Raw genomic sequence first — 21,729 nt, forward strand, 5'->3', positions numbered from 1 at the left:
AATCTCACTATGGCTAGATGACATGGGGAGTGAACCCTGCCTTCCTCTTTTTGGGTCCATCAGCCAGGAGGTAAGTGTCTACTCAGATGGACAAGTCTGCCTAGAGGCACCAGGAAGATAGGAAACTAGAGACAGGTCACAATATGCCTGATGTTGAATATTGGTGTGAACTGGGCTCCAGCCGGCATGGATTGTGTTTGGACAGAGAAAAGAATCCAAGGTTGGCAGCTACCCAGAGATACAAGGGAACATGTTGGTGAGGAGGCTGGAGAGCAGGGAGGGAGTGAGGGACAAAATTGGAACAGAGGTGGGGACTCGTGGAGTTTGTATCCAGAGAGCCCTAGAACTTCTCCCACCCATCATGAAGAGACAATTTGCTCAGAGTGCCTGGGTCCCAGACAGTGTGTCCAGGGACAGCACTTCTTTTCCTGTGAAATCCAGTTTCTCTTGTGTTTAGCTCCTTCCCCTCACTGACCATCAGTCAAAGGTAGACATTGGCTGCAGCTTCTCAGAGCGTTTATTTTTTCTGAGTACAAGGCAGTGAGGGAGGAATAACTGAACCAGACATGTTAGTGGAATGTGGGCTGGCTTAGGCAAAGGAGTTGAAGTAGGGGCTTAGGGATCAGCAGAATGGGCAGCACATATATGGAGCAGCTTAATGGGAAAGAAGGGCATGAAGGGTAGCTATAAGAGCAGCTGCAAAGGGTGGGGGAACCCTATTCTCCTCAGCTGCCCCCTTCCTGGATCTCCTCTCCTCCCCCCTTAAATTAAAATGATTATTTGAGGCAGCTCAGGTCCAAGTCTAGAAGGGTCAGAAGACACAGGCTGGAGAGTAGTTTGCTCCGGCCAGCAGAGCGAGGTTCTGGCGAGAGGCAGGGGTGTTCAGGCCTCTTCAGCTGTGGCATCAATGCCCGCATAAGTGAAGTTTTCAAATAGCGACATGTTCACATAGGCCTGGGGACAAAGCAAGTTTTAGTATGAGCCATTTCTGGACTCAAACTCCTTAACTTTCATGTAGTTGGTACTGATTTGAACAGATTCAAGTTGGCCCCATGATCAAGGGTAGTCCATACCAGCCCAGAGCAGTGAGGGCATCAGACCATAGCTGGGAATCTCAGATGAGAGGTCCTAGACACAAGTGTTAGATGAGGCCTTTCTATGTACTCATCCCATCAATTATTTGCTCATTTGTTTACTCATTCATTCATGTAGCCATCAATTCTATGGCTAGTGTTGACAATTCTATCATTTATATGACTGATCATGAATTCATCATGAGTATTACTTAAGATGAATATTAATTAAGATGAATATGACTCTCATCATATGAAGAAGTATTTTCATCTTTACTCATTTTGATGTATTTCTCCATATATTTACTTGCTTAGTCATTTAGTCACGTGATTGGTTATTAGATTCCATTATTAAGTTGTACACTTATTCATATGATTATCTTATCTACTTGCTAACTTCCCTCCTTCACATTTGAGCCTTTCCTGTCTCATTTATTCACCCATCCATCCTTGGTGAGTGGGCCATTCATGCCTTCTTCTCTGGCTCTGTGCCAGCTAAGGAGAATGATACCAGATAACGATGTCCTGATGGCCTCAGCAGAGGAGGACAGGCAAGTAGTTTGGGACTGTGGGGTGGGAGAAAGGGTTGATGCTGTGGTTAAACACTGACAATCCTGGAAGGCTGTAGAAGGGCCTAGTGTCTAACCCAGCAAGGCCTGTAAGGGGGCTGAGTTTTGGGCCTAGTCCAGCTGTGATGACAGCTTCAGCTGAGGGAGTTTGGGTGAGCAGTGTGGTGGGGACCGGGACTCAGTGGCCCTGCACTCCTGTGAGCTTGGTGAGCCTCCACCGCCATCTTGCCCAGCCCCTCACCTTTCTAGCTTCCAGCATGCGGCCCAACTGCAGTGCAATCTGAGCGAATGGAGGGCGCTCATAGGGACGGTCCCGCCAGCACTGGCGCATCAGCTCGTACCTACAGACAGGTGTTGGGAGGGAGGGTCAGGCCACTGTCACCAGGTGGGGGCACAGGGCTCAAAATCAAGGTCACTCATCACAGACATGAGGTCCTAGAGCTCAAGGGTGAGTGGCTCACACTTCATCGTCACAGTTTCGAGGCTGCTCCATGCGGTAGCCCTGGGGCAGCTTTTCATAGAGCTCAGCACAGGTCATGCCACAGTAGGGGGTACCTCCTGCAGGAGAAATAAGGCTTCTTCAGTCTAGGGGAACCCCGTGGGTAAGGTGGGGTGCTCTGGGAAACTGGGTGTGGACTCACCAAGGCTCACTATCTCCCAGAGGAGGACTCCAAAGGACCAGCTGAAATGAGAAGGATAGACTTGATTGCCTTCCAGGACCTGGGGCCCAGTAGTTTAGTCTGTATCTACCCAGGATGTGCAGCCCCGTTCCAGACCCTGCATGTGTCTACTCTGCAAGCACCTGGCCTTGACCAGCTGCCATCTATACTCCATTAATACTCCTTCATAACCTCTGACCTTGGGTTCAACAGAATTGCATTTTTATTGAATATTTACTATAGTCCATGCACTGAGTGCATATGTTCATTTAACTCTCAAACCAACTCTATAATAAAGGCTCTATTAGTACCCCATTTTTTTTGCCAATCCTGGAGCTTGAACTCAGGGCCTGGGCACTGTCTCTAAGTCTCTCTTTGAATATTTGAACTCAGGGCCTAGATGCTGTCCCTGAACCCTTTTGCTCAAGGCTAGCACTCTACCACTTGAGCCACAGCACCACTCAGGCTTTTTCTGTTCATGTGGTACTGAGGAATTGAACCCAGGGCTTCATGCATGCTAGGCAAGCACTCTACCAGTAAACTTATCCCTTATTACTCCATAAGACACAGAAGCACCAAGAGATTAGCTAGCTTGCCCAAGATCACACAGCTGACAAGCAGCAGAGCAGATATTCAAACCCAGTCAGTCGGTCTCCAAAACTCTTGTTCTTACCTACATCTCACAGAGTAAAGAACTCCATGTAGGTATATGTCAAGGCCAAGGCCAAGGCAAGGAGTTCTAGTAAGGGGAGGGAATCTAAGAGGTCTTGAGGCATAGCAGAAAGTAGGCACATGATGATCAAGGGGGCATTCAGTATGATGGACAACAAACAGGGCAGGGCAGGCCAGGTGAAAGGGTTCAGGGCTTGAGTAGAGCAGGAGACAAATCTAAAAAGTTGGGCAGGTCAAGCGTTAGACTGAGATGGACATTCTTGAGTCAGAGGAGGAGCGTGCCAAGATAGCTATCTGATATAGGGAGCCCAGAAAAAGTTGGATCATAAGCTGGTAATATGCTCAGGAAATCATGAGTTTGCCCTGTGGGAGAAGGTTAACATACTTCTTGAGTGTTCTCTCCAGCTATCCAAGGGACTACCCATTGCATCGCCTCAATCTCGCACAGAAACAAAATCCTAAACTGTCCCTGCCTCAAAAACACCTTCCCCTTGGGAGGGAGGGGATGGTAGGGGAAAGCAATGGAGGGGGTAACAATGTTCAAGAGGAAGTGTACTCATTACCTCACTCATGTAACTGTAACCCTCTGTATAGTATCTTTACAATAAAAAAATTAAAAAACAAACAAACAAAAAAAACACCTTCCCCGATAAAACTTCCTTCTAGATGGTCCCCACCCAGTGTCTAAGGTGCTGGACTCTACCAAGGTATACTCAACATGCATCTATGTCACATCTGGACCACACCCAACAGCCCCAATCATGCCTTAGACTACTCACTTTTGTCTATTTTATGCCCAAGTGATGTTGGAAGGCCAAGGCTTCCTGCCCCTTCCCACCCCCACACTCACACGTCACTCTTGGTGGTGTAGACACTGTAGTTCAGAGACTCTATGGCCATCCAGCGCACAGGGAGACGGCCCTGGGAGAGAATGAGTCTGGGGTCAGGTGTAGAGAAAGGGTCTAGGCAGGGGCTCGGAGGGGGAGGGTTGAATGAAACTTGCCATAGTCTTCTTCACATACACCTCCTCCCCCCGAGAAAGGCCAAAGTCCGCGATCTTGGAAGCCAGATTCTCTCCAACTAGCACATTGCGGGCAGCCAGGTCTCTGTGGATGAACTGCAGGTAAAGTCCGAAATCAGGGAAGGGAGGAGTGAGGGAATTCAAGATCATCAGTCTTGAGTACAGTGGGGTTTGTGTGCGGATATCTGAGGTGCCTTTCTTCCTGTCCACATAGGTCTCAATCTTGGATAAGCTGACCTGTCTAGGAAAGGTCAGTGCTAGCATGTTCCCTTCTTCCTGTGACCTGTCTCCTTGGCCATGTGCAGGTTGTATCCCTCTGCTTAGGACCATAATGACTACAGCACATTTTCTCTTCTTGCCATGTTTCCTACTTCCTTTCTCTCACCATCTCCCCATTGATGATGGCCCCCTTTGAGCCTTTCTGGAGAGCCCTCCCTCGTGGCCTTCCGCCATCCTCCAAGAGTCTTCTCTATCAGCCTCTCCTCCTGTACTGGCTCTGGCTCCTAACTTTCAAAGGCCCTCAAAATTTAACTCTGTGAGATGCCTTCCCCCCCACCCCCACCTCTGTCTGTCAGTCATGGGGTTTGAACGTTTGAACTCAGGGCCTTGAACTCTGGGCTTGGGTGCTGTCCCTGCACTCTTCAGCTCAAGGTGAGCGCTCAACCACTTGAGCCACAGCGCCACTTCCAGTTTTCTAATGGTTTATTGGAGATAAGAGTCTCACAGACTTTCCTGCCCGGACTGGCTTTGAACTGTGACCCTAAGATCTCAGCCTCCTGAGTAGCTAGGCGTGAGCTACTGGTGCCCAGCCCCTGATCCTTTTTGCTCAAGGCTGGTGCTCTACCACTTTGAGCCACAGCTCTACTTCTGGTTTTCTGGTGGTTAATTGGAGATAAAAGTCTCATCGATTTCCCTGCCCAGGCTCACGGCCTGGTGTGGAACAGTGATCCCCAGATCTCAGCCTCCTGAGTGGCCTCTATAGGTGTGAGCCACCAGTGCCTGGCTCACTTTCCTCAGTCTCAAATTCTCTTCTGGCAGCAGTCCCCCCACCTCTTTCCTTTTACCCTTCACTCCCCACTGGAGTTGCATCTTGGGATGATAGCTCCTAGACTGTTTTTTCCTGCCCAGGCTTTTCTCCTGGCCTCTCATCCACAGTCGTCCATTCCAACAGAGCAGACTTTCCCTCAGGTACTTCAGGGGCTGTACCTTCTCCAGCCTGCCTCTCATTCGCTGCTCCCTCACCATGGCCCTTCAGTGGTCTAGAGTCCAAAGTCATGTCCTTTTCATTGTTCCTCAGCCCTCCTACCCAGGAAGAGCCACTCATTTTGCCTCTTGAGGTTGGTTCAGGCTCTGCCCCCCCCACACTCACACACACCTGCTTCTCACTCAGGTACTGCATGCCATTGGCAGCATCACTGGCAAAGCGCAGCAGCTGCCTGGAGCTAAGGGTGGATGCTGTGCCATGCTCTCGGGCAAAAGCTGGATCAGTCTCCAGTACCCGGCTCTTCCGAAGAAAATCTAGCAGGTTCCCATAGGGGGCATATTCGATAGCAATGTACAAGTAGCCTGGAAAGTGAGGAGATAGAGGGTGGTGATTCAGAAACAGACCGTGTGAGCAGTACCTGATGGTAAGAGATGGGGAATGTGAAGCATGCAGCAGAATGGAGTGATATGTGGTTGAACAGTTCTTTGCAAGCCACTGATATAGAGGTAATGGCCAATGGTGGGGCTTTAGAAGAAAGGGGTAGGGCTGGGAAGGTGGCTCAGTGGTAGAGTGCTGGCCTTGCATGCCTGAGGCCCTGGGTTTGATTCCTCAGCACCACATAAGCAAAAAGAAAAAATGCCAGAAGTGGCGCTGTGGCTCAAGTGGTAGAGTGCTAGCCTTGAGCTGAAGAGCTGAGGGACAGCGCCCAGGCCCAGAGTTCAGGCCCCACGACTGGACCCCCCCCAAAAAAAAAAAAAGAAGAAAGGGGTAGGTGATGAGTGGAGGGCTCACCTCGGTTCTCACAGGCCCCCAAGAGATTGATGATGTTAGGATGATGCCCCAATTTGCACAGAACTTCTAGTTCTCCTGCAAAGTCCCGATGGTCATTTTCTGATGCATACTCTGTGTAAAGAGTCCAGTGTCACTTTTGCCACAAATAAATGGGGAGAAAGATCATGGGCTGTTGAGGCCTAGAGGCAATTGCTGGTAGAAACAAGGTGGGTTTGGGATCTTTGAGGGATAGAGGGTCAGGCTGGGGTTAAGGCACCTTTGAGCATTTTGATGGCTGCATTCATCTTGAGACCATCCTTCTTGATCATGGCCCGAATGACTTGCCCGAAGTTCCCCTCCCCAATGAGATCCTCAAAGGTAATATCTTCCCACTCAAGCACAGGGTAACTGAGGGGCTCTGGCTGAGGTTTTGGCCGTCGGGTCAGGGTCAAGGTCCCTGAGCTGAACTGCAGAATGGTCTCTTCTCCCTTCATGGGATAAGACAAATGGGAAGACACAAGAAACACAAGGACAGGAATACAAGGAAAAATGGACAGAGGGCACCCTGGAGCTCAGCTTGGGACAGAGACTTAAACTGACACAGAATCAGAGGTAAGAGAGCCACAGGAGGGTGGTTGGCTGAAGAGGTATCCCAAAAGAGAAATGCCGAGGTCACAAGCTGGAGGTTTAGAGTATGGAGCTCCAGAAGGTAGAACCAGGACTTATGGGGAAGTCATTAGAATGCTGCCAGGTGAGTCAATAGAAAGAAAGATGGCATTTTGACATTTAAAACAGAAAAGAACTAGAGTGAGTTGTACTGGAAAGTAGTGAGCTTCCCATTATTGTGCTGATCCTACAAGTAGGCTTTTTTTAAAATCCCAATCAGGAGAGGTGACAGCTTTGGGTACATTTAGTGAGCATCTCCTACATACTAAGCCCTTGGCTACTCAGAGCCAGTGTTAGAGTTTTCTTCCCCACAGTAGTAGAAGCAGAGATTACTCTTGCTCACCCACTTGGCATCTAGCCATAGCTCTAAAGTCAGGACCTGAAGAAAGTGGGATCCTAACAAAGAAGAATGGACATTCCATGTATGAAGTTAGAGGTCTGTCTGGGCCAGGTTGATGGCAGGACAGGGGATCACTGAACAGGACCAAGGAGCTGCAATATGAGAACTAGAAGGAGGATCACCACAAACCTTGTGGTGGGATGAAATAAACCCCAGTTTGATGGGCAAAGCTGGGGACATAGGTCACATGGATGTACACAAAACATGGATGGTTGAAGGCACACATCAGAATGGACCAGCATGTTCTGTGGCCTCACCATACACAGATGCATGCATACAGACCTACACATGCATATCTACGAGCACCCTGAGGATGCACAAGGACACATTTATTATGCATGGAGTACCCACACTGGTACACATGCACACACATTCATATCCACACATTGCTGTATGCAAGCACATGTAACAGGGATGCATCTTGATATGTTAGGATCATATGTGCATTAAAGGCTGCTTTCTCACTGCCTTTCCTCAATGTTTGTCCCAGTTACCCTCCCCCTTGGCCCCCTGGCAGTGATGGCTTTCTGTGTGTGCTGACCTCAGAAGCAGGGACAACATCGTCTGAACAAAGAAGCCAATTGAAACTCTGGATGGATTTTTTAAAGGCATGGCAGAGTCACTGGCCTTGGACACTGGGCTTTCTATCATAAGAATCAACCCTTAAGAGAGAAGAGGGTTGTTGTTTTTTATTTGTTTGTTTTCTTTTAAATGTTAAAGCTTGGCTCCAGATATCAAGAACTAGACCTGTGGGGTCAAGGATAGAGTTCAGATCCCAATGACAATAGTGGGACTTGTTTAAAAGAGACAAGCCCAGTATGATGAGGTGATATTGAGAGATGCCAGCCCCCCTCCTTCACCTCACATAAATATCTGGCCAGAGGATTGACCTACAGGAAGACAGAAAACTCAGGCAGGTTAGCGGGGAATCCTGGAAGAAAAGACACATACTTTGCTTCTCATGTGTGAAGACTGAGGCAATGCTAGAGGGGCAAAGCCAGCTATATTATTTGGGGTCACAGCCCTCTACTGCTGCCCTCTGCAGAGTACAGGCAAGCACAGGGCAGTTTCTACAGAGGGCTTTGGGATTTGGGAGAATGGAGGCTAGGATAAGAGTCCACAGCCTGAATGTCCTGTTGGCAGGAGAACAATTCAGGCCCAGATGTGTGGGGACAAGAGGCTGGTTCCCAAGCGGGGAGGGCCTGTAAGAATAGACCCAGTTGCCTCTCTAGGATATTACCATGCCATCTAGGCTGGCAGCACTCCCACGGGAAAGTTCAAGACTGGGAGGAGAATCTCAAATTAACCACCTCCAAGCCTGAAGTTGGCCAAGGTTACAATACAGACAAAACTGAGTTCTCTTGAGCTGGAAATGTTAAATATTTCACCACTAAAATGCAAATGGGCTCGAGCTGAGTTCAGTTCTACAAGAAGAAAGAAAATGGTATTTTGCACTGTTGAGTGCAATCTTACATGTGTAACATTAACACCTATGTTAATGTATTGTGTACAAGTATCTGCATATGTATGGGCAGAAACACACACACACACACATACACGCACACACACACACACGCACACACACACACACACACACACGCGCGCACACACACACACACACACACACACACACACACACACAAAGGGCAGAGCCAAGGACACTCACTGATCCTGACTGGTAGGTGAAGGTACGCCTCCGATGTAGGCAGGTTCTACGGATACACACCAGGGCTAGTAGAGCAGCCAGGATGGTGAGGCAGGTGGCAGAGATGGAGCCTACTACAGCCAGGATCAGCTGCTGATCTAGGCCCTCTTCAGCTGCCCGGCTCTCTTGGACTGGGCCCTCACTCTGTAGACCTGGACACAGAGGAACATTGGGGGATGCCTATGTTGAGGAATCGTAAGGCCACCCACAGAGGAAAATGGGTGAAAAGATGAAAGATCCCAGCACTAGAACATGGGGAGGTAATCTGTATAAGAGGCCATGGGGAGCTGTATGATTGTTCCAGCTAGCTCAGAGCTTATGTCACTTGTTGGTTGGGGCCTGGGATGTCATAGCTTAGCTCTAAGATGGGGGGGGGGGTGAGGTGGAACTCAACCAGTTCCAGAGCCCGGGAGTCCTTTGGACACTTTCCTCTCACCGTTGCCCAGGGTGGCCTCTTCTACTGTGTTGCTCCAATCTCCGAGACCCTGCACGCTGGCTCGCACACGGAACAAGTAGCGTGTGCTGGCATTGAGGCCTCGGACAATGGTACTTGTCTCTTCGGGCCTGTCCACATCCATCCACTGTGGGTCTCCTGAGCCTCCGGCCACTTGAACCTCCACAATATATTTGGATATAGGCCCAGAGAGGGCCTCTGGTCGCTGCCACGTCAGCTGGATCTCAGAGTCAGAGAGGGCCTGGGCCTGGAGGTGCCGGGGGACTGGAGATCCTAGGGAGAGGGGAGTGAGAAGGCAGAGCCAGACTGGACCAGCTATGTAGCTATGCCCCCTGCCCTGGGAACCCCAGAATGGGAACCTCATTGGCACCTTCCTCCATCCTCCCAATCTTGGATGGATTAATCTTTATTCCTAGGCCACATTCAGCCTCATGCTGCTTGTTCCTCTAATTCTGGTATCTCTGTTTCTCTCTCTGTTTCCCCAAACTCCATCAAGCCCCTCCCCATTACTCAGGCTCACATAAACCATGACCTTCCCATCCTATATGCTCTGGTGATGGAGTCATCCTCCTTAGGTTCCATGTCCTGTCTGACACCTGAGATACATCCTACATTCTCTCCATGTCCACCCAGTCTCCCAAAACCTCCTGTGTCTCTTGAGTCTCCCGTGTCTTTATGTTTCCCATCCTCATCCCCAGCTCTTCACCTCGCCCTGAGCATACCACTGGGGGGCAGGAGCACATGTGCAGGGGGTGAGGCAGGGCCCAGGAGGGTGCAGTGGTAGAGTCGCACATCCAGCTGGTAGTGGGTGCCAGGTGTGAGTCCAGTCAGGAGGGCAGTGCGGGCCTGGGGGGACGAGACATTCTCCCGCCGCTCCTGCCCCCGCGCTCCATCCCATAGACGCAGCAGGAAACCATCACCCACCAGTGGCCCGGGTACCGAGGGTAAGGACCAGCTCACTCGCAGCCGGTCAGGGCTCTCCACCTGCCAGCCCTCCAGCCATGGCTGCAACGAGGGCTCTGGGGCCAAGAGATCAAGGGTCAGAACTGTCAAATGGGTTCTTGGGGCTGGATGGGGCAACGCTTCCCAGTGGACAGGGTAGGAAAAGCTCTTATAAGGTAGGGAGGAGCTCCTGTGCTAGATAGGATGTAACAACTGTGAGTGGACAGGGCAGTAGCCCCTGAGGGAGCTAGGGAAGAATGACTCTTGGCTTCTCACCAGGACAATCCGTGGTCATGAGGGTAGGAGGCCCCCAGTTCCCCTCTCCTCCTTCCCCTGGCCGGCTTAGCTGTACTCGGACACTGTATCCTGTCTTCGGCCTCAGATTCATTAATGTGACATTCTCACTGGGGTCCACTGTGGGTAGAGTGTGCCACATATGTTTAGTCCCAGCTGCTTTCTGAGGCCACCATGCCCCACCCCCTATTCCACCCTCCCTCCCTTTCCATTCTCGCTTTACCCTCCCACTTCCTCCAAGCTCTATACTTCCCTAGTACTCTTCCCACTCACCCACAATGGCAGACCAGGCCATCATGCTGTCCTGGGGCCGGTAGTGCAGGCGGACAGAGGAGATGGGTCCATCTCCAGAGAATGAGACCAGTGGGGAGACCACGAGCTGGCGGCTCTGCTTGGCCAGGAGCCGAGGTGCTGTCAAAGGCACTGGGGGTACTGCCAGGAGACTCAGGGTAAGACTCACTGCTTTGGGCTTTGGACATCTCTATGTATTGGTTTGGATCTGAAGATCCTCTGGACTAGATGGGAAAAGACCAAGTTCAACAGATGCTGGAAGTGACTAGGGCCCAAGGACATAGTTCTCTTGCCTGTAGAGCTTGGGGAGCATAGGACACAGCCATAAGGACATAGGTTTCTCAAAAGATGTTAAGTGAGAGTGTGACATGGTCAGACAGGGGTTGTGGAAGAGCACTGTGTCCATGCAGAAGGGTCTGGAATACAAGGCAGGGGACATTCTGGGTGCTCTTTGCTCTTGTTCCAACCCCACCCCCCTCCCGTGAGAGGTGCCAGAGATGAACTGTCTGCTCTGCCCTTGCTGTTCCATAAGCTTAACCTCTAACTGTCACAGGTAGTGTTTAGATGGGGCTCACTGCTTCAGTGGTATAAATGGAAAAACCGAAGCTCAGAGATACTGAATAACTAAGGGCACCTGACCTGGACTCCTCAAATCAACTCTACCCCCTTCTACCATGGTCACTGTCTCTATTCTGGCCTCAGTTTTCTCTCCAGATTATTGTATGAACGCCTTTTGTTTTCTTGCCTCTTCTAAAAAAATTCCACGGAGGGTATGAAGGAACAAAGGCAGGCAGGCAGCAGGGAAGGAGGTAGACAGATAGGCATGGAGAACAGAAGATGCAGAGTAGTAAGCTGAAGGAGTGTCGGGCAATAATGAATATGTTGGGAGCAGGTGCAGATTTAGTGAGGGAAATGAAGTTCAGTTTGGATCTTGAGAAACCTGTAGTTCATGTTGTTCATGCAGGATCAGATGTACAGGAGGTAGCTGGGTTTAAGATGGGCCCCTAAGTCATATGCCACTAAACAACCATGCTGACTTTAGAACAAGACTTCCACAGAATTTCCACCTAACTTCATGGAGATCCCACCAAACAGCTCTGGGGTTAGGAGAGGTAATTGCAAAACACAGGTGGGAGTCCCAAGGGTTGGCGTCTTGGAAGTAGATGCCATTTTAAATGCTAATAACTATCAGTATATACTGAGCACAAACCCTGTGTCAGACAGATAGTGTGCTAATTACTTAAACGCATCATCCAGTTTAGTCCCAGAACAGGCCCTATCCAATGAGTTCTTTTAAGACGAAGAGAAACTACCTCCAGGTAACAGGGCTAGGAGTATACACCCAAACCCACCCCTGTCCTGGTGAATGAACTCAGAAACTTAGGTTTGCTTGGAAAATACTCTTATCCCTTGGGCTACTTGCCCAGTTCAGGAGCTAGGAATTTTTAGAGAAAGAATTCAAATCTCAGTCAAATGAAGGTGTGGGCCCGAAGCCTGGGATGGCAAAGGCTGAGGGGGGGAGTCAGCTGAAGGTGGATGGTGGTGATGGATCAGGATGGTAGGGTGGGCATGGTGAGGAACTGAGAAGCAGAGTGTGCAGGTGAGAAAGAGGTAGGTAGGGGCCGTGGTAGGGGCAGAGGTCAAGTAGAGCCTGGTGGTGGTCAGGAGTGTGAGCTGCCCAGGGATTATGGTGCTGAGGTAAAAGGATGCCTAATCCAGGGAAGGGGTGCTCTATTCAGAGAGCGATCCTGGGCATTGGCAGTACCTTTCTTATTCATCTGGCTGATTCCAGTGCATGTACTTGTTCTGGACAGCCAAGCAGATGTCCATGTGGAGTGGTTCAGAAATGGAACAGTATGCTAGAGGCAAAGTTAAAAGCATACTGTGTGCAGTGGTGGGAGGAACATGGGTAGGTAGGAGGCAAGGCAAGTCTAGAGATACCCTCAGTTTCTGAATCATGGGATGCCCTTTTCAGATGGGACCAAGCTATGTTCCAGCCTTGACACTGCCCAGCCCAGATTTCTTTTCTTTGACTGGTGCTGGACAGTGACCTAGATGTCTTTGACCTTCGGCGAGGATCCCTGGTGTGACCTGCATCAAATAGTCCCTACTGTACCTACTTTCCATTCTCCAATAACCTTAAGATATCACTGACCTTTGACATTGACCTTGAATCGCCGGCTGTCTTGGCCACCAGATGTGGACACACGGCATTCCCACAACCCGCTGTCCCCAAGAGCCAAGCGGGGTACGTCGAACTCAGCTGTGGTCCTGTCTGGCTCCACAATGGATTTGGTAGGCTAAGAAAGACAAAGGGGAGAGGAACAGAAAATGTACAGCCATGAGGCAGATCTCATGTCTTTCTGGACTACTGCTGAGATAGGATCCCAGAGACATCTTACTAACTAACCAGATCCCATTGGAGCCATGGCCAGGCTACTAGGTAGAGCCTACAGAAAATTCTGAAGGGTTAGGGGACTGAGGAATCAATTGTAAAGCTGGTGGCATTAGGGCTGACCAGGAACACGGTGCCATCTGGCTTCCGTAGCTCTATGCTGCCCCGTACTGGGAAGGGGTTTCCTGCAGCTGCACAGTTGATCCGTGGCATCGTCTCTAAGTTGAACTCCAGTTCTGAGGCCATGTTGAGGATCTGGGGGATCCGGTCTGGTATGAGAGAAAGGACACTCATCCTGGTGCTCCCATAAAGCAGACCCCTGACCACTGAAATACACCTCCTTCTTTGCCCTGCATCTCAGTGGAGGCCTCAACACTTCTAGGCACTTAAGCCTAGAAACCAGCAAAGTTCTGTCCAACGCAACTGCTCTCAGCCCCAGATCAAATCATCCTCAGCTTCCACCTCCTACCCCTTCCCAATACACTTCCTACAATCCCCCTAATACTCACAGCCAGGCCTATCACCACTCTCACAGCCAAAGCAGTTCAGGGCTTGTTCCTTTCTGGTCCCTGGCCACAGACTCCTGCTCCTGTAGTTGGCCCAGCCATGAAAGGTTCTTTCGAACACAAGCCTGACCACCTTGTGTCCCTTCAACAGTTTTCATTCTCTCTTGTCATATTGAATGTGTAAACCCTTTGGCCACATATTCAAAGGCCAGTCCCTCAGCCTCGACTTCACTGTCCTGGTACCCAAACCTGAGTCTCAATGCCTGGGTTTTCTCCACATTCTTTCCTGGCCATTTCTCTCTTATCCGCTGCATCCAGTCCCAGCTCTTCTGTCCTCCCAAAAGCCTTCCCTTATTCTCACACTGCTCTGGGTTTCCTTTGGCTCTATACTCTGATCTGCCATCTTCCATGATACGGGAGGCTGAATGGTGAGAACTCCTGGCAGACTATTTGCTGCCTGAGGGTTAGAATTGGGCAGATAACAAGGAAAGGAGGGGGGCTAGGGAGATATTTGGTAAAGGCTGACTAGACTTGAGGGATCTCAGAGACCCAGATGCTCATACCTGACTTCTCACAGTGTACTCCATGCCACCCAGAGGGGCAAACACAGCCACTGAAACGGTCACAAGTGCCACCATTCTGACACTGGCACTGAAGGCGGCAATCAGCCCCAAAATAACCAGGGGCACAGGCTGGCAAGAGAGGAGATGTGGTTAGAAGGGAGGGCCTAGGGGCCAGAGGCCAAGAGAGCACAGATGGGGCCTGGTTTGCATAACAGTCTGAGTATAGAGACCATCAGTCAGGTGACTGTGGAGGGCTTGGTGTGTAAATCAGAGTCGGAGTGAAGAGTCTGGGCCAACCTAGTGGCCATGGAGGCCATGAGTGAGTCCATACCTTCCTGGCACTGGCTTCCTCTCCAGCCAGATCCACAAGAACAGCCATAGGGGTCTGGGAGGCAGAAAGTGAGCCCCCGACAGCCTGCTGTGCCTGCACATTGCTCCTGGCAGCTCTGCCCAAAACGGCCCTCTCTGCAGGCTAGAAAGAAGGTGTGTGGGTGTACTGGCCCCTGTTCAACACCACAGTCCCCATCCTAGCAGGCACCTCCGCCCTCCAAGCACCAATGCCTTGGTTCTAGGACTCTCCCAGCTGGGCATTCTTTCTTGCCTGGGTCCTAGCTGCCCTCCTCCTTACCCTGCTCACAGCGGGTACCGGTGAATCCGGGGGGACACACACACTCCCCATCATGGTCATGGCAGACACCTCCATGCAAGCAGCCTGGGCATTTCTTGGCACACCCTGGTCCCCAGCGTCTGGCCCCACAGCCTGGAGGACAGTGACTTCAGCCGCTGACTTTTACCTACCTTCCCACATAGACTGAAGACTGGGGTAGCTCAAGGATCCTTGGGAGCCCACCAGAAGGACCCATGGGGCTCATAGCCTCCCACACCACCCACGACCTCTGCTCCTGACCCCGCACGATGAGCCGAAAGAAGGCACTGCCTAGGGGGCTGGCTTCCAGGTAGGTGGCACTGTAGATGCCGCTTGATGGTGGCTGTACATTTTGGAGCTGCAGCAAGAACCTCCCATTCTGGGCTTCATGCCAGTCCAGGGTATGGAAATAGGATCCTGGGGATGGGGGATACAAAGGGTTAGGGGCCTCAGTGCAGCAAGGTTACAGGTCTCCCTCTGCCCAAGTCACATCCATGTGCCCCATGGATCAGATCTGGGGATAAAGCCAGAAAGCTGGGGAGCAGCCTCTTCTTCATACTTTGGGAACCACACAGTAAATCACCAAGTTCTAGCCAGTCTACTTCTTCCCCATATTGTAAAACAAGCCAACGTCTCCCCACACTTACCGCCCCCACCTTGGCCTTAGCCTCCAGCTGCTTAGTACATGGACTCTGCCTCCATGTTGGATCTTTCTAACAACCTCCACTTGCCCACCCACGGCAACATTCCTTAGCACCCCTCACCTTCCAGACCCTCAGAGCACTCCACTGCCCTCAGGACAAAAACTCAACTCCTTAGCAGTTGTTTTTCTCCAGTTGAGTCCCCAAACCCGCCCCCATACTCTCTGTACCTTGCCTGACGCCTAACATTCCCGAATTGCTTGGTCTCTGCAGGAAACACCTGGTTTTTCAGACCCTCCAAGCCTTTGCTCTTGTCAGTTAGGCTTCCTGGAATGCCTTTCCTCCTTTCTTGCCTGCCTCGTTTGTCTTCCCACTTCTGAGCACAGTTGTAGATGCCCTTGAGTCTAGTGTTTTCCTCTACAGGCTCTCCTTTCAGGGCTTACACTATTAGCCAAATGTTCCGTTCCTGCCCCAGCCTCTTCTTGTATCTGCTCAGGACAGCACTGATAATCTAGAGAATGATGTCTCTTGCTACATCCAGCTCAGGGATTCTGGAGCTCAGGGAACAAACACTTCCTTCTCAGGAGCCCATGGATGCAAGAGTCTGAGATGTAAACCGGTCTGAGAGCTCTCCATTTCAGTGGCCAAAAGGCCAGATAGGGTCAAGGTGGAGGGCAGGTGTACAACTGTAATCCATAGGTCTGTCTGCCATGGGCATCAAGAGTCAGGGCTGGGTAGATCTTTGGGTGAGCTGGACTTTTCAAGCCTGTGTTGAACACCTTGGTAGAGGTTCTTTTTGTCCTTGTAAGGACTGCTGCTCTCACCAGGAGGGATGTTCCTACCAAGATGGGCTACATGAACCTGCTAACACTCAGGGGAGAGGCAATTGTGGGCACTTTAGCACTTAAGAGGTAGCTGACTATTGGCTCCTCATCTCCTAGTACAGTAGGAAGGTGACTCAGCGCTAGAGCTGATAGGTCCAAAGGATCTTGTTCAGGACAGAAAAGGGGCCCCAGGAGCTGGGCACCAGTGGCTCATGCCTGTAATCCTAGCTATTCAGGAGGCTGAGATCTGAGGATTGCGGTTCAAAGCCAGCCTGGGCAGGAAAATCCATGAGGTTCTTAGATCCAATTAACCACTAGAAAGCCAGAAGTAGAGCTGTGGCTCCAAGTGATAGACTATGAGCAGGAGAGCACAGGGACAACTCCCAGGCTTTGAGTTCAAGCCCCACCACTGACAAAAAGAAAAGAAAAGGGGCCCCTTTTTCAGAAAAGGAACAACACATCAAGCTGATGGGGCCAAAGCTCAAGCCCCTGAAGGAGAATTCAGTGCAGGGGTGGTCAGAACCAGTGTCCATCAGCCCAACCAAATGCCCTTCTCACCGTTGTTCTTCCAGATGACATCCGTCTGCTTTTCCCTGTGCACCCGGGCAGAAAGCACAGCGGTGTCGCCTTTGTTCACTGTGTGCGTGACCTTGTCTGGGAACAGGTGGGCTGTGGGTGGAGTGTGAGGTCAGTGTTGGGGGCGGGCATCCTTCCTGGCACCCTCCCCCCCCCCCCCCCCCGCAGGCCGCACTCACCCCCGGGGCTGTTGTGCACGTAGAGAACCCGCGTGCGACGTGTCCCGGACCCGCCCAGGCAGGAGAAGACGCCCACCAGGTCGGAGGGCTTGGAGAAGCCCCGCAGCGTGACCTGGTGGGAGCCGTTGCGCACCACGTGCAGGGGCTGTCCCGGCGGGAGGGTGCGCACGATGCGGTCGTCCTTCTCCAGCAGCAGGGGTGGACCCCAGACGTCCGAGCCCCTCCCCGCTCCCGCCTCCCCGGACACACAGGTCAGGAAGAAACGCTGCGGGTCGGTGAGGCGCAAGTTGGCCAGTAGTGTCAGGTCCACCGCTGCACCTGGGCGAGGACAACGGTGACTCCATGGTAGCCTCAGCCAATCCTCTAGCCTTAGAGCCTCTGCTCCGGTCCTTGATCCCCTCTGAAGGGGGAGCCTCTTTTCCCTTTCCTGGTACCTGCTTTCACCCCTTCCCTGCCAGACACCTCACTACCTTAGGTCTCTCTGTCTCTGTCTCTGTCCCTCTGTCTCTCTGTCTCTGTCTCTGTTTCTCCCCCCTCCTCCTCTCTCTCTTTTCTCCCCTTCCTGGTGCCCTGAGGCCCCTTACCCTGGAACAAAACCCAAACCATATAAACCTCTGGCTCCTGCCAGATGGCTTCCCTTGACAGTCCAGCTTCCCAAGGGAATGATCTATGCTCCCCATCTCTTTTCCTCCTTGTGAGACCCCTTAGCTAGGCTCCTCTTTAAAACTGCTCTGCCAACTTTGCCTCTGAGCCATTTCTAGTTGCTCCTATCAGGAGATGTAGTCTGGAACAAGCATGGAGACCACAGTGTCTCCATGCCCCCTCCTTGTCATTACAAAAATGGAGAAATAGTTGATATGTCGAGGTTTCAGGTGGGCCTGGAGCAGAAACAAAGCTGGCCCTGTCCTGTCCAGAGATACAGGGGGAGACTTGGGACCCAGGTGGGCGCAGACATGGGTAGGGCTAGGTCTTTGCTGACACAGAACTCACTGCTTAGTTGAAGGGACAGACATGGATGCTGTGAGCTGAAGAGGTGCTCTGTGTGGGAGCAGAGAGGGAACTTATCCCAGCCTGAGGAAGGAGGAGGTGGAGGGGTATCTTCAAGATAAAACTTGAAGGCTTTTGGGTGCTAGGAAGGTGGCTCAGTGGTAGAGTGCTTGCCTGGCATGCATGAGGCCCTGGGTTCGATTCCTCAGCACCACATAATCAGAAAAAAAAAAAGCCGGAAGTGGCTCAAGTGGTAAGTACTAGCCTTGAGCTGAAATGCTGAGGGACAGCGCCCAGGCCCAGAGTTCAAGCCCCACGACCGGACCCCCCACCCCAAACAAAACAAAACAAAACTTGAGGGCTTTTGAAACTTGGGCAGGATACCATGGGTGAAGAGAAGGGAGAGGAGAGGGCTACAGGTGGGAAGTGGGCATTCTAGACACAGGGAAAGGTATGGCATGAAAACCATGGTAGGTGGGGAGGGAGCTGTTCAACTTTGGGTGACTGAAGCACCTGCAGAGACCATGAAACTAGAGGCTAGTTAGTCTACCTTAGCTTCATGACCTCACACCTTCTAGGCCCCCTTCTTTCCTATCCCTGCTTGTTAACTATCCAGTCATTAATTAATTTAAAGGCCATATAGTTTATTAGTTACTATCCTTTGAAAGCCTGCCATAAATGAACAAATCTGGCATTTACCGGCCACCTACCAAAAACCTTTTCCCCATTGAGTCTTCATGGCCTGTATTGAAGGATGACATTCTTTCTATTTACAAGGAATGATCATTATGATCCTACAAGCTTCTTTGAACAAGTTCTTCCACTTTTGGGCTTTAACTGTCACCTCTGAGTCAGTACTGGGCATAATCTTTCACCTGAATAATTTTCCACAGTATTTCCCAAACCTGCTGGGTTATTTGACTCAGGAGAATACCTGCTACCCGAGACCATGACTAAGGAGTCCTGTCATACAACCACTGTGAAATAATGGAACTTTATTGACTATTAACCATGCAAGGGGCACTTTACTGATGTTCTCTCATTTTACCATCTTGACTATCCTGGAAGGTGGGTGTTATTAGACCCTTTTTGTAGCCAGGAAAGGAAGAACCAGGGAAGTTAAGCAACTTGCCCAAGGCCATACAGTCAGTAACTAGCAGAGTCAAGTTGTCCAAATCTAAAATCCATACTATTGAGCATCCTGATGACTTACAAAATTCTGCAGAATGCTTCCTAAAAACCCCTCGACACCATCCCCATCTCCCAAGCCCATTTTTGTTCAAGCCTCACCTGAACCATCCCAGCAAACATCCTCCCCGCTCCCAGCTTATCCTCCAAAGTGATCCATCTGACTCAAAACCACTTCGTGAGCCAGGTGCTGTCATCTGGCACCTATAATCTTAGGTACTCAGGAGGCTGAGATCTGGAGATCCCAGTTCCAAGCCAGTCCAGGCAGGAAAGTTTGTGAGACTCTTATCTTTAATTAATCACCAAAAAGCCAGAAGTAGAGCTGTTGCTCAAGTGGTAGATTGCTAGCTTTAAAAAAATAAATAAATAAAAAGAAGCAGCAGCAGCAGCAGCAGCGGCGGCGGCAGCTCACACTTTGAGTTTAAGCTCCATGATTAGCACAAATAAACAAAAGCCACCTTGTGACTCTTGACTATAATCCTATATGGCTCCCCACTGCTCTCAGGAGAATGTGCATGCTCCTGAGCACTTGTGTGCTCACAACTTATCTCTCTGGCTACTTTCCCTCCAAGCATCTTTTCTCCTATGTACTTCAAAGACTCTGAGATGTGCATTTATTATTTGGCTTCCACACCTCTTTTTATTGTTATTATTAAGGTGATGTAGAGAGGGATTATAGTTATATAAGTTAGGTAAAGAGTACATTTCTTTCTGGACAGTGTCACCCCTTCCTTCACTCTCTCTCAGTTTTTCCCTCCCATCTTCACCCATAAGTTGTATAGTTCATTTTCAACAAAGTGTCTGGTGAGTACCAGTGCTGTATTTTTTTTAACCCTCTGTCCCTCCATTTCTGTGCCTTCCGTTAATACTTCCAGAGACATATAAATGAACAGAACAAAAAGAAAAGAAAACAAAAGTAGCAAAAAAGAAAAAGACTCTTGTTTTCATTTCCTGGAGTTCATTTCGATAACTATTATTTCTTATGGATGCACATAGGCATTGTGCCTTCTGTTCTTCTCCTACGAGTATCTTCTTTTGGTCTCATTGTATGTGAATGCCTAGAAACTTGTATAATTTATTATGTTCTGTTATTTTAGATCTAGCTTTCACATACTTCCACTCCTCTTAATGAAATCTTTCCAAACTCCATTTTTTTGTCTGCTGCCTGAGGCAGAATAAGGTGGCTCCTCCTTCTCATTGCCTCCTCTCCCCTCACGCCCCCTCCCCTTGTCTGTCTCTGTTTAACCTTCATCCTTGGGCCTGTGTTCCCCACTAGATAGCAAACCACTCAAAGGCAGCTTCTGTGTTCTAGTCCTCTAGACAGCAGACTGAAGAAACCAGCCCACTTGTTCAGAAAGCTTTGTCAAGAGCCAGATGCTGTACTGAGCACACTGCATACATTATATTGGCTAAACTCTATAGGAGCCATAGGTCAGCATCACGGCAGGTCTAGAGGTTGCCGGCCTCAGGTATTGGGATATTCTTGTTGCTCAATAAATCTTGTCCAGTGAATAATTGAGCTCAACACACCTGTAAGTATGCACTGAAAATGTCACAGGGCCATTGACTACTCCCACTGACCCTGAGATTCAGTGCTCAGTGGCTGTCCACACCCCTGCCCTAGGACCAGGCTGCAGTGATTTCTAGCTCTAGCATCCTGATTGCACTTTCTGGCTGATCAAAGTCATGACAATGATGATAACAGTATCCTTTTTTTTCCTGATTACTTTTTACTGTGATAAAATACACAAAACCTAGACTTTACCATCTTAACTATTTGTAAACACATTGTTCAGTGTTATTAAATACATTCATTACATTGTGCAAACACCACTGTCTATCTCCTTAATTCTTTTCATCTTATTAAACAAACTCTACCCATTAAACAATAAGTCCTATTTCCCCTCCCCAGCTCATGGCAACTACTATTAGGCTCTGTCTCCATGATACAACAGGGTTTCTTAGAGGAACAAATAAAGGCCTTGGAGTCTGGAAATAAGGTGGAGGGGAACGAGGTGGGTGGGAAAACTTACCAACATGAGAGGCCAAGAAGAGAACAGGCAACAGGAAAAAGGCGCCCAGCCAGACCATACTCCAGAAACTCACCCAGGCCAGCCAGAACCGACTAGGCCTGGGCTTAGTTGCTGTGGTCTGAGTTCTTGGCCTGTGCTGATCAGTGTGCCCTGGTGCTGGGGAGGAAAAGGAAATGAGGTGGCTTAGATGGGAGGCGTGGTAGGAGTGGGGTGGGGAAGGTTTGTCTTGTTTCCCAGTCTCTAGGCCCCCCCAGTCCAGCTCACATGAGGTTAGGGGTGAGTGTGGCCTAGAAGGCTCTAAAAGGAGCCTTCTCTCCGCCTGAAAGGTGGGGGTCAGGAGAAGGTATGGCAAGGACAGCGCTAGAGATGTTTGGGTGGATGTTTCCCATCCCTTCTCCCTTCAGCCCTGAGTCTTGCTGGCACACAGGAGGCAGGAAAGGGAGGAAGCCAGTGGCTTCCGCCTATTGAGG

General features: G+C 50.3%; 1 protein-coding gene across 2 annotated transcripts; it reads right to left on the bottom strand.

Annotated features, from left to right (window-relative positions):
• Window positions 1-499: 499 nt before the first annotated feature.
• LOC138803442 (tyrosine-protein kinase receptor Tie-1-like) lies at window positions 500-21,640 on the bottom strand. Of its 2 annotated transcripts, XM_069987467.1 has the most exons (24): window positions 21,524-21,640; window positions 21,260-21,415; window positions 17,052-17,369; window positions 16,855-16,965; window positions 15,093-15,248; window positions 14,814-14,945; window positions 14,517-14,657; window positions 14,186-14,314; window positions 13,240-13,385; window positions 12,877-13,021; window positions 10,704-10,862; window positions 10,413-10,550; window positions 9,917-10,213; window positions 9,177-9,467; window positions 8,702-8,892; window positions 6,247-6,457; window positions 5,991-6,101; window positions 5,370-5,560; window positions 3,977-4,090; window positions 3,824-3,894; window positions 2,284-2,324; window positions 2,104-2,200; window positions 1,884-1,983; window positions 500-954 (listed from the first exon to the last, which is right to left on the bottom strand). In XM_069987467.1, exons 2-24 carry the CDS (start codon window positions 21,315-21,317, stop codon window positions 883-885), a joined length of 3,420 nt encoding a protein of 1,139 aa, XP_069843568.1. In that variant the 5' UTR covers window positions 21,318-21,415; window positions 21,524-21,640; the 3' UTR covers window positions 500-882. The 2 variants fall into 2 exon arrangements, with proteins under 2 accessions (XP_069843568.1, XP_069843570.1); XM_069987469.1 differs by lacking the exon at window positions 17,052-17,369 and having other exon boundaries at window positions 21,524-21,638.
• Between the last annotated feature and the right edge of the window lie 89 nt (window positions 21,641-21,729).

The sequence above is a fragment of the Dipodomys merriami genome, unplaced genomic scaffold (genome assembly GCF_024711535.1).
Source record: "Dipodomys merriami isolate MVZ:Mamm:240054 unplaced genomic scaffold, mDipMer1.0.p SCAF_34, whole genome shotgun sequence".
Lineage (NCBI taxonomy): Eukaryota > Metazoa > Chordata > Mammalia > Rodentia > Heteromyidae > Dipodomys > Dipodomys merriami.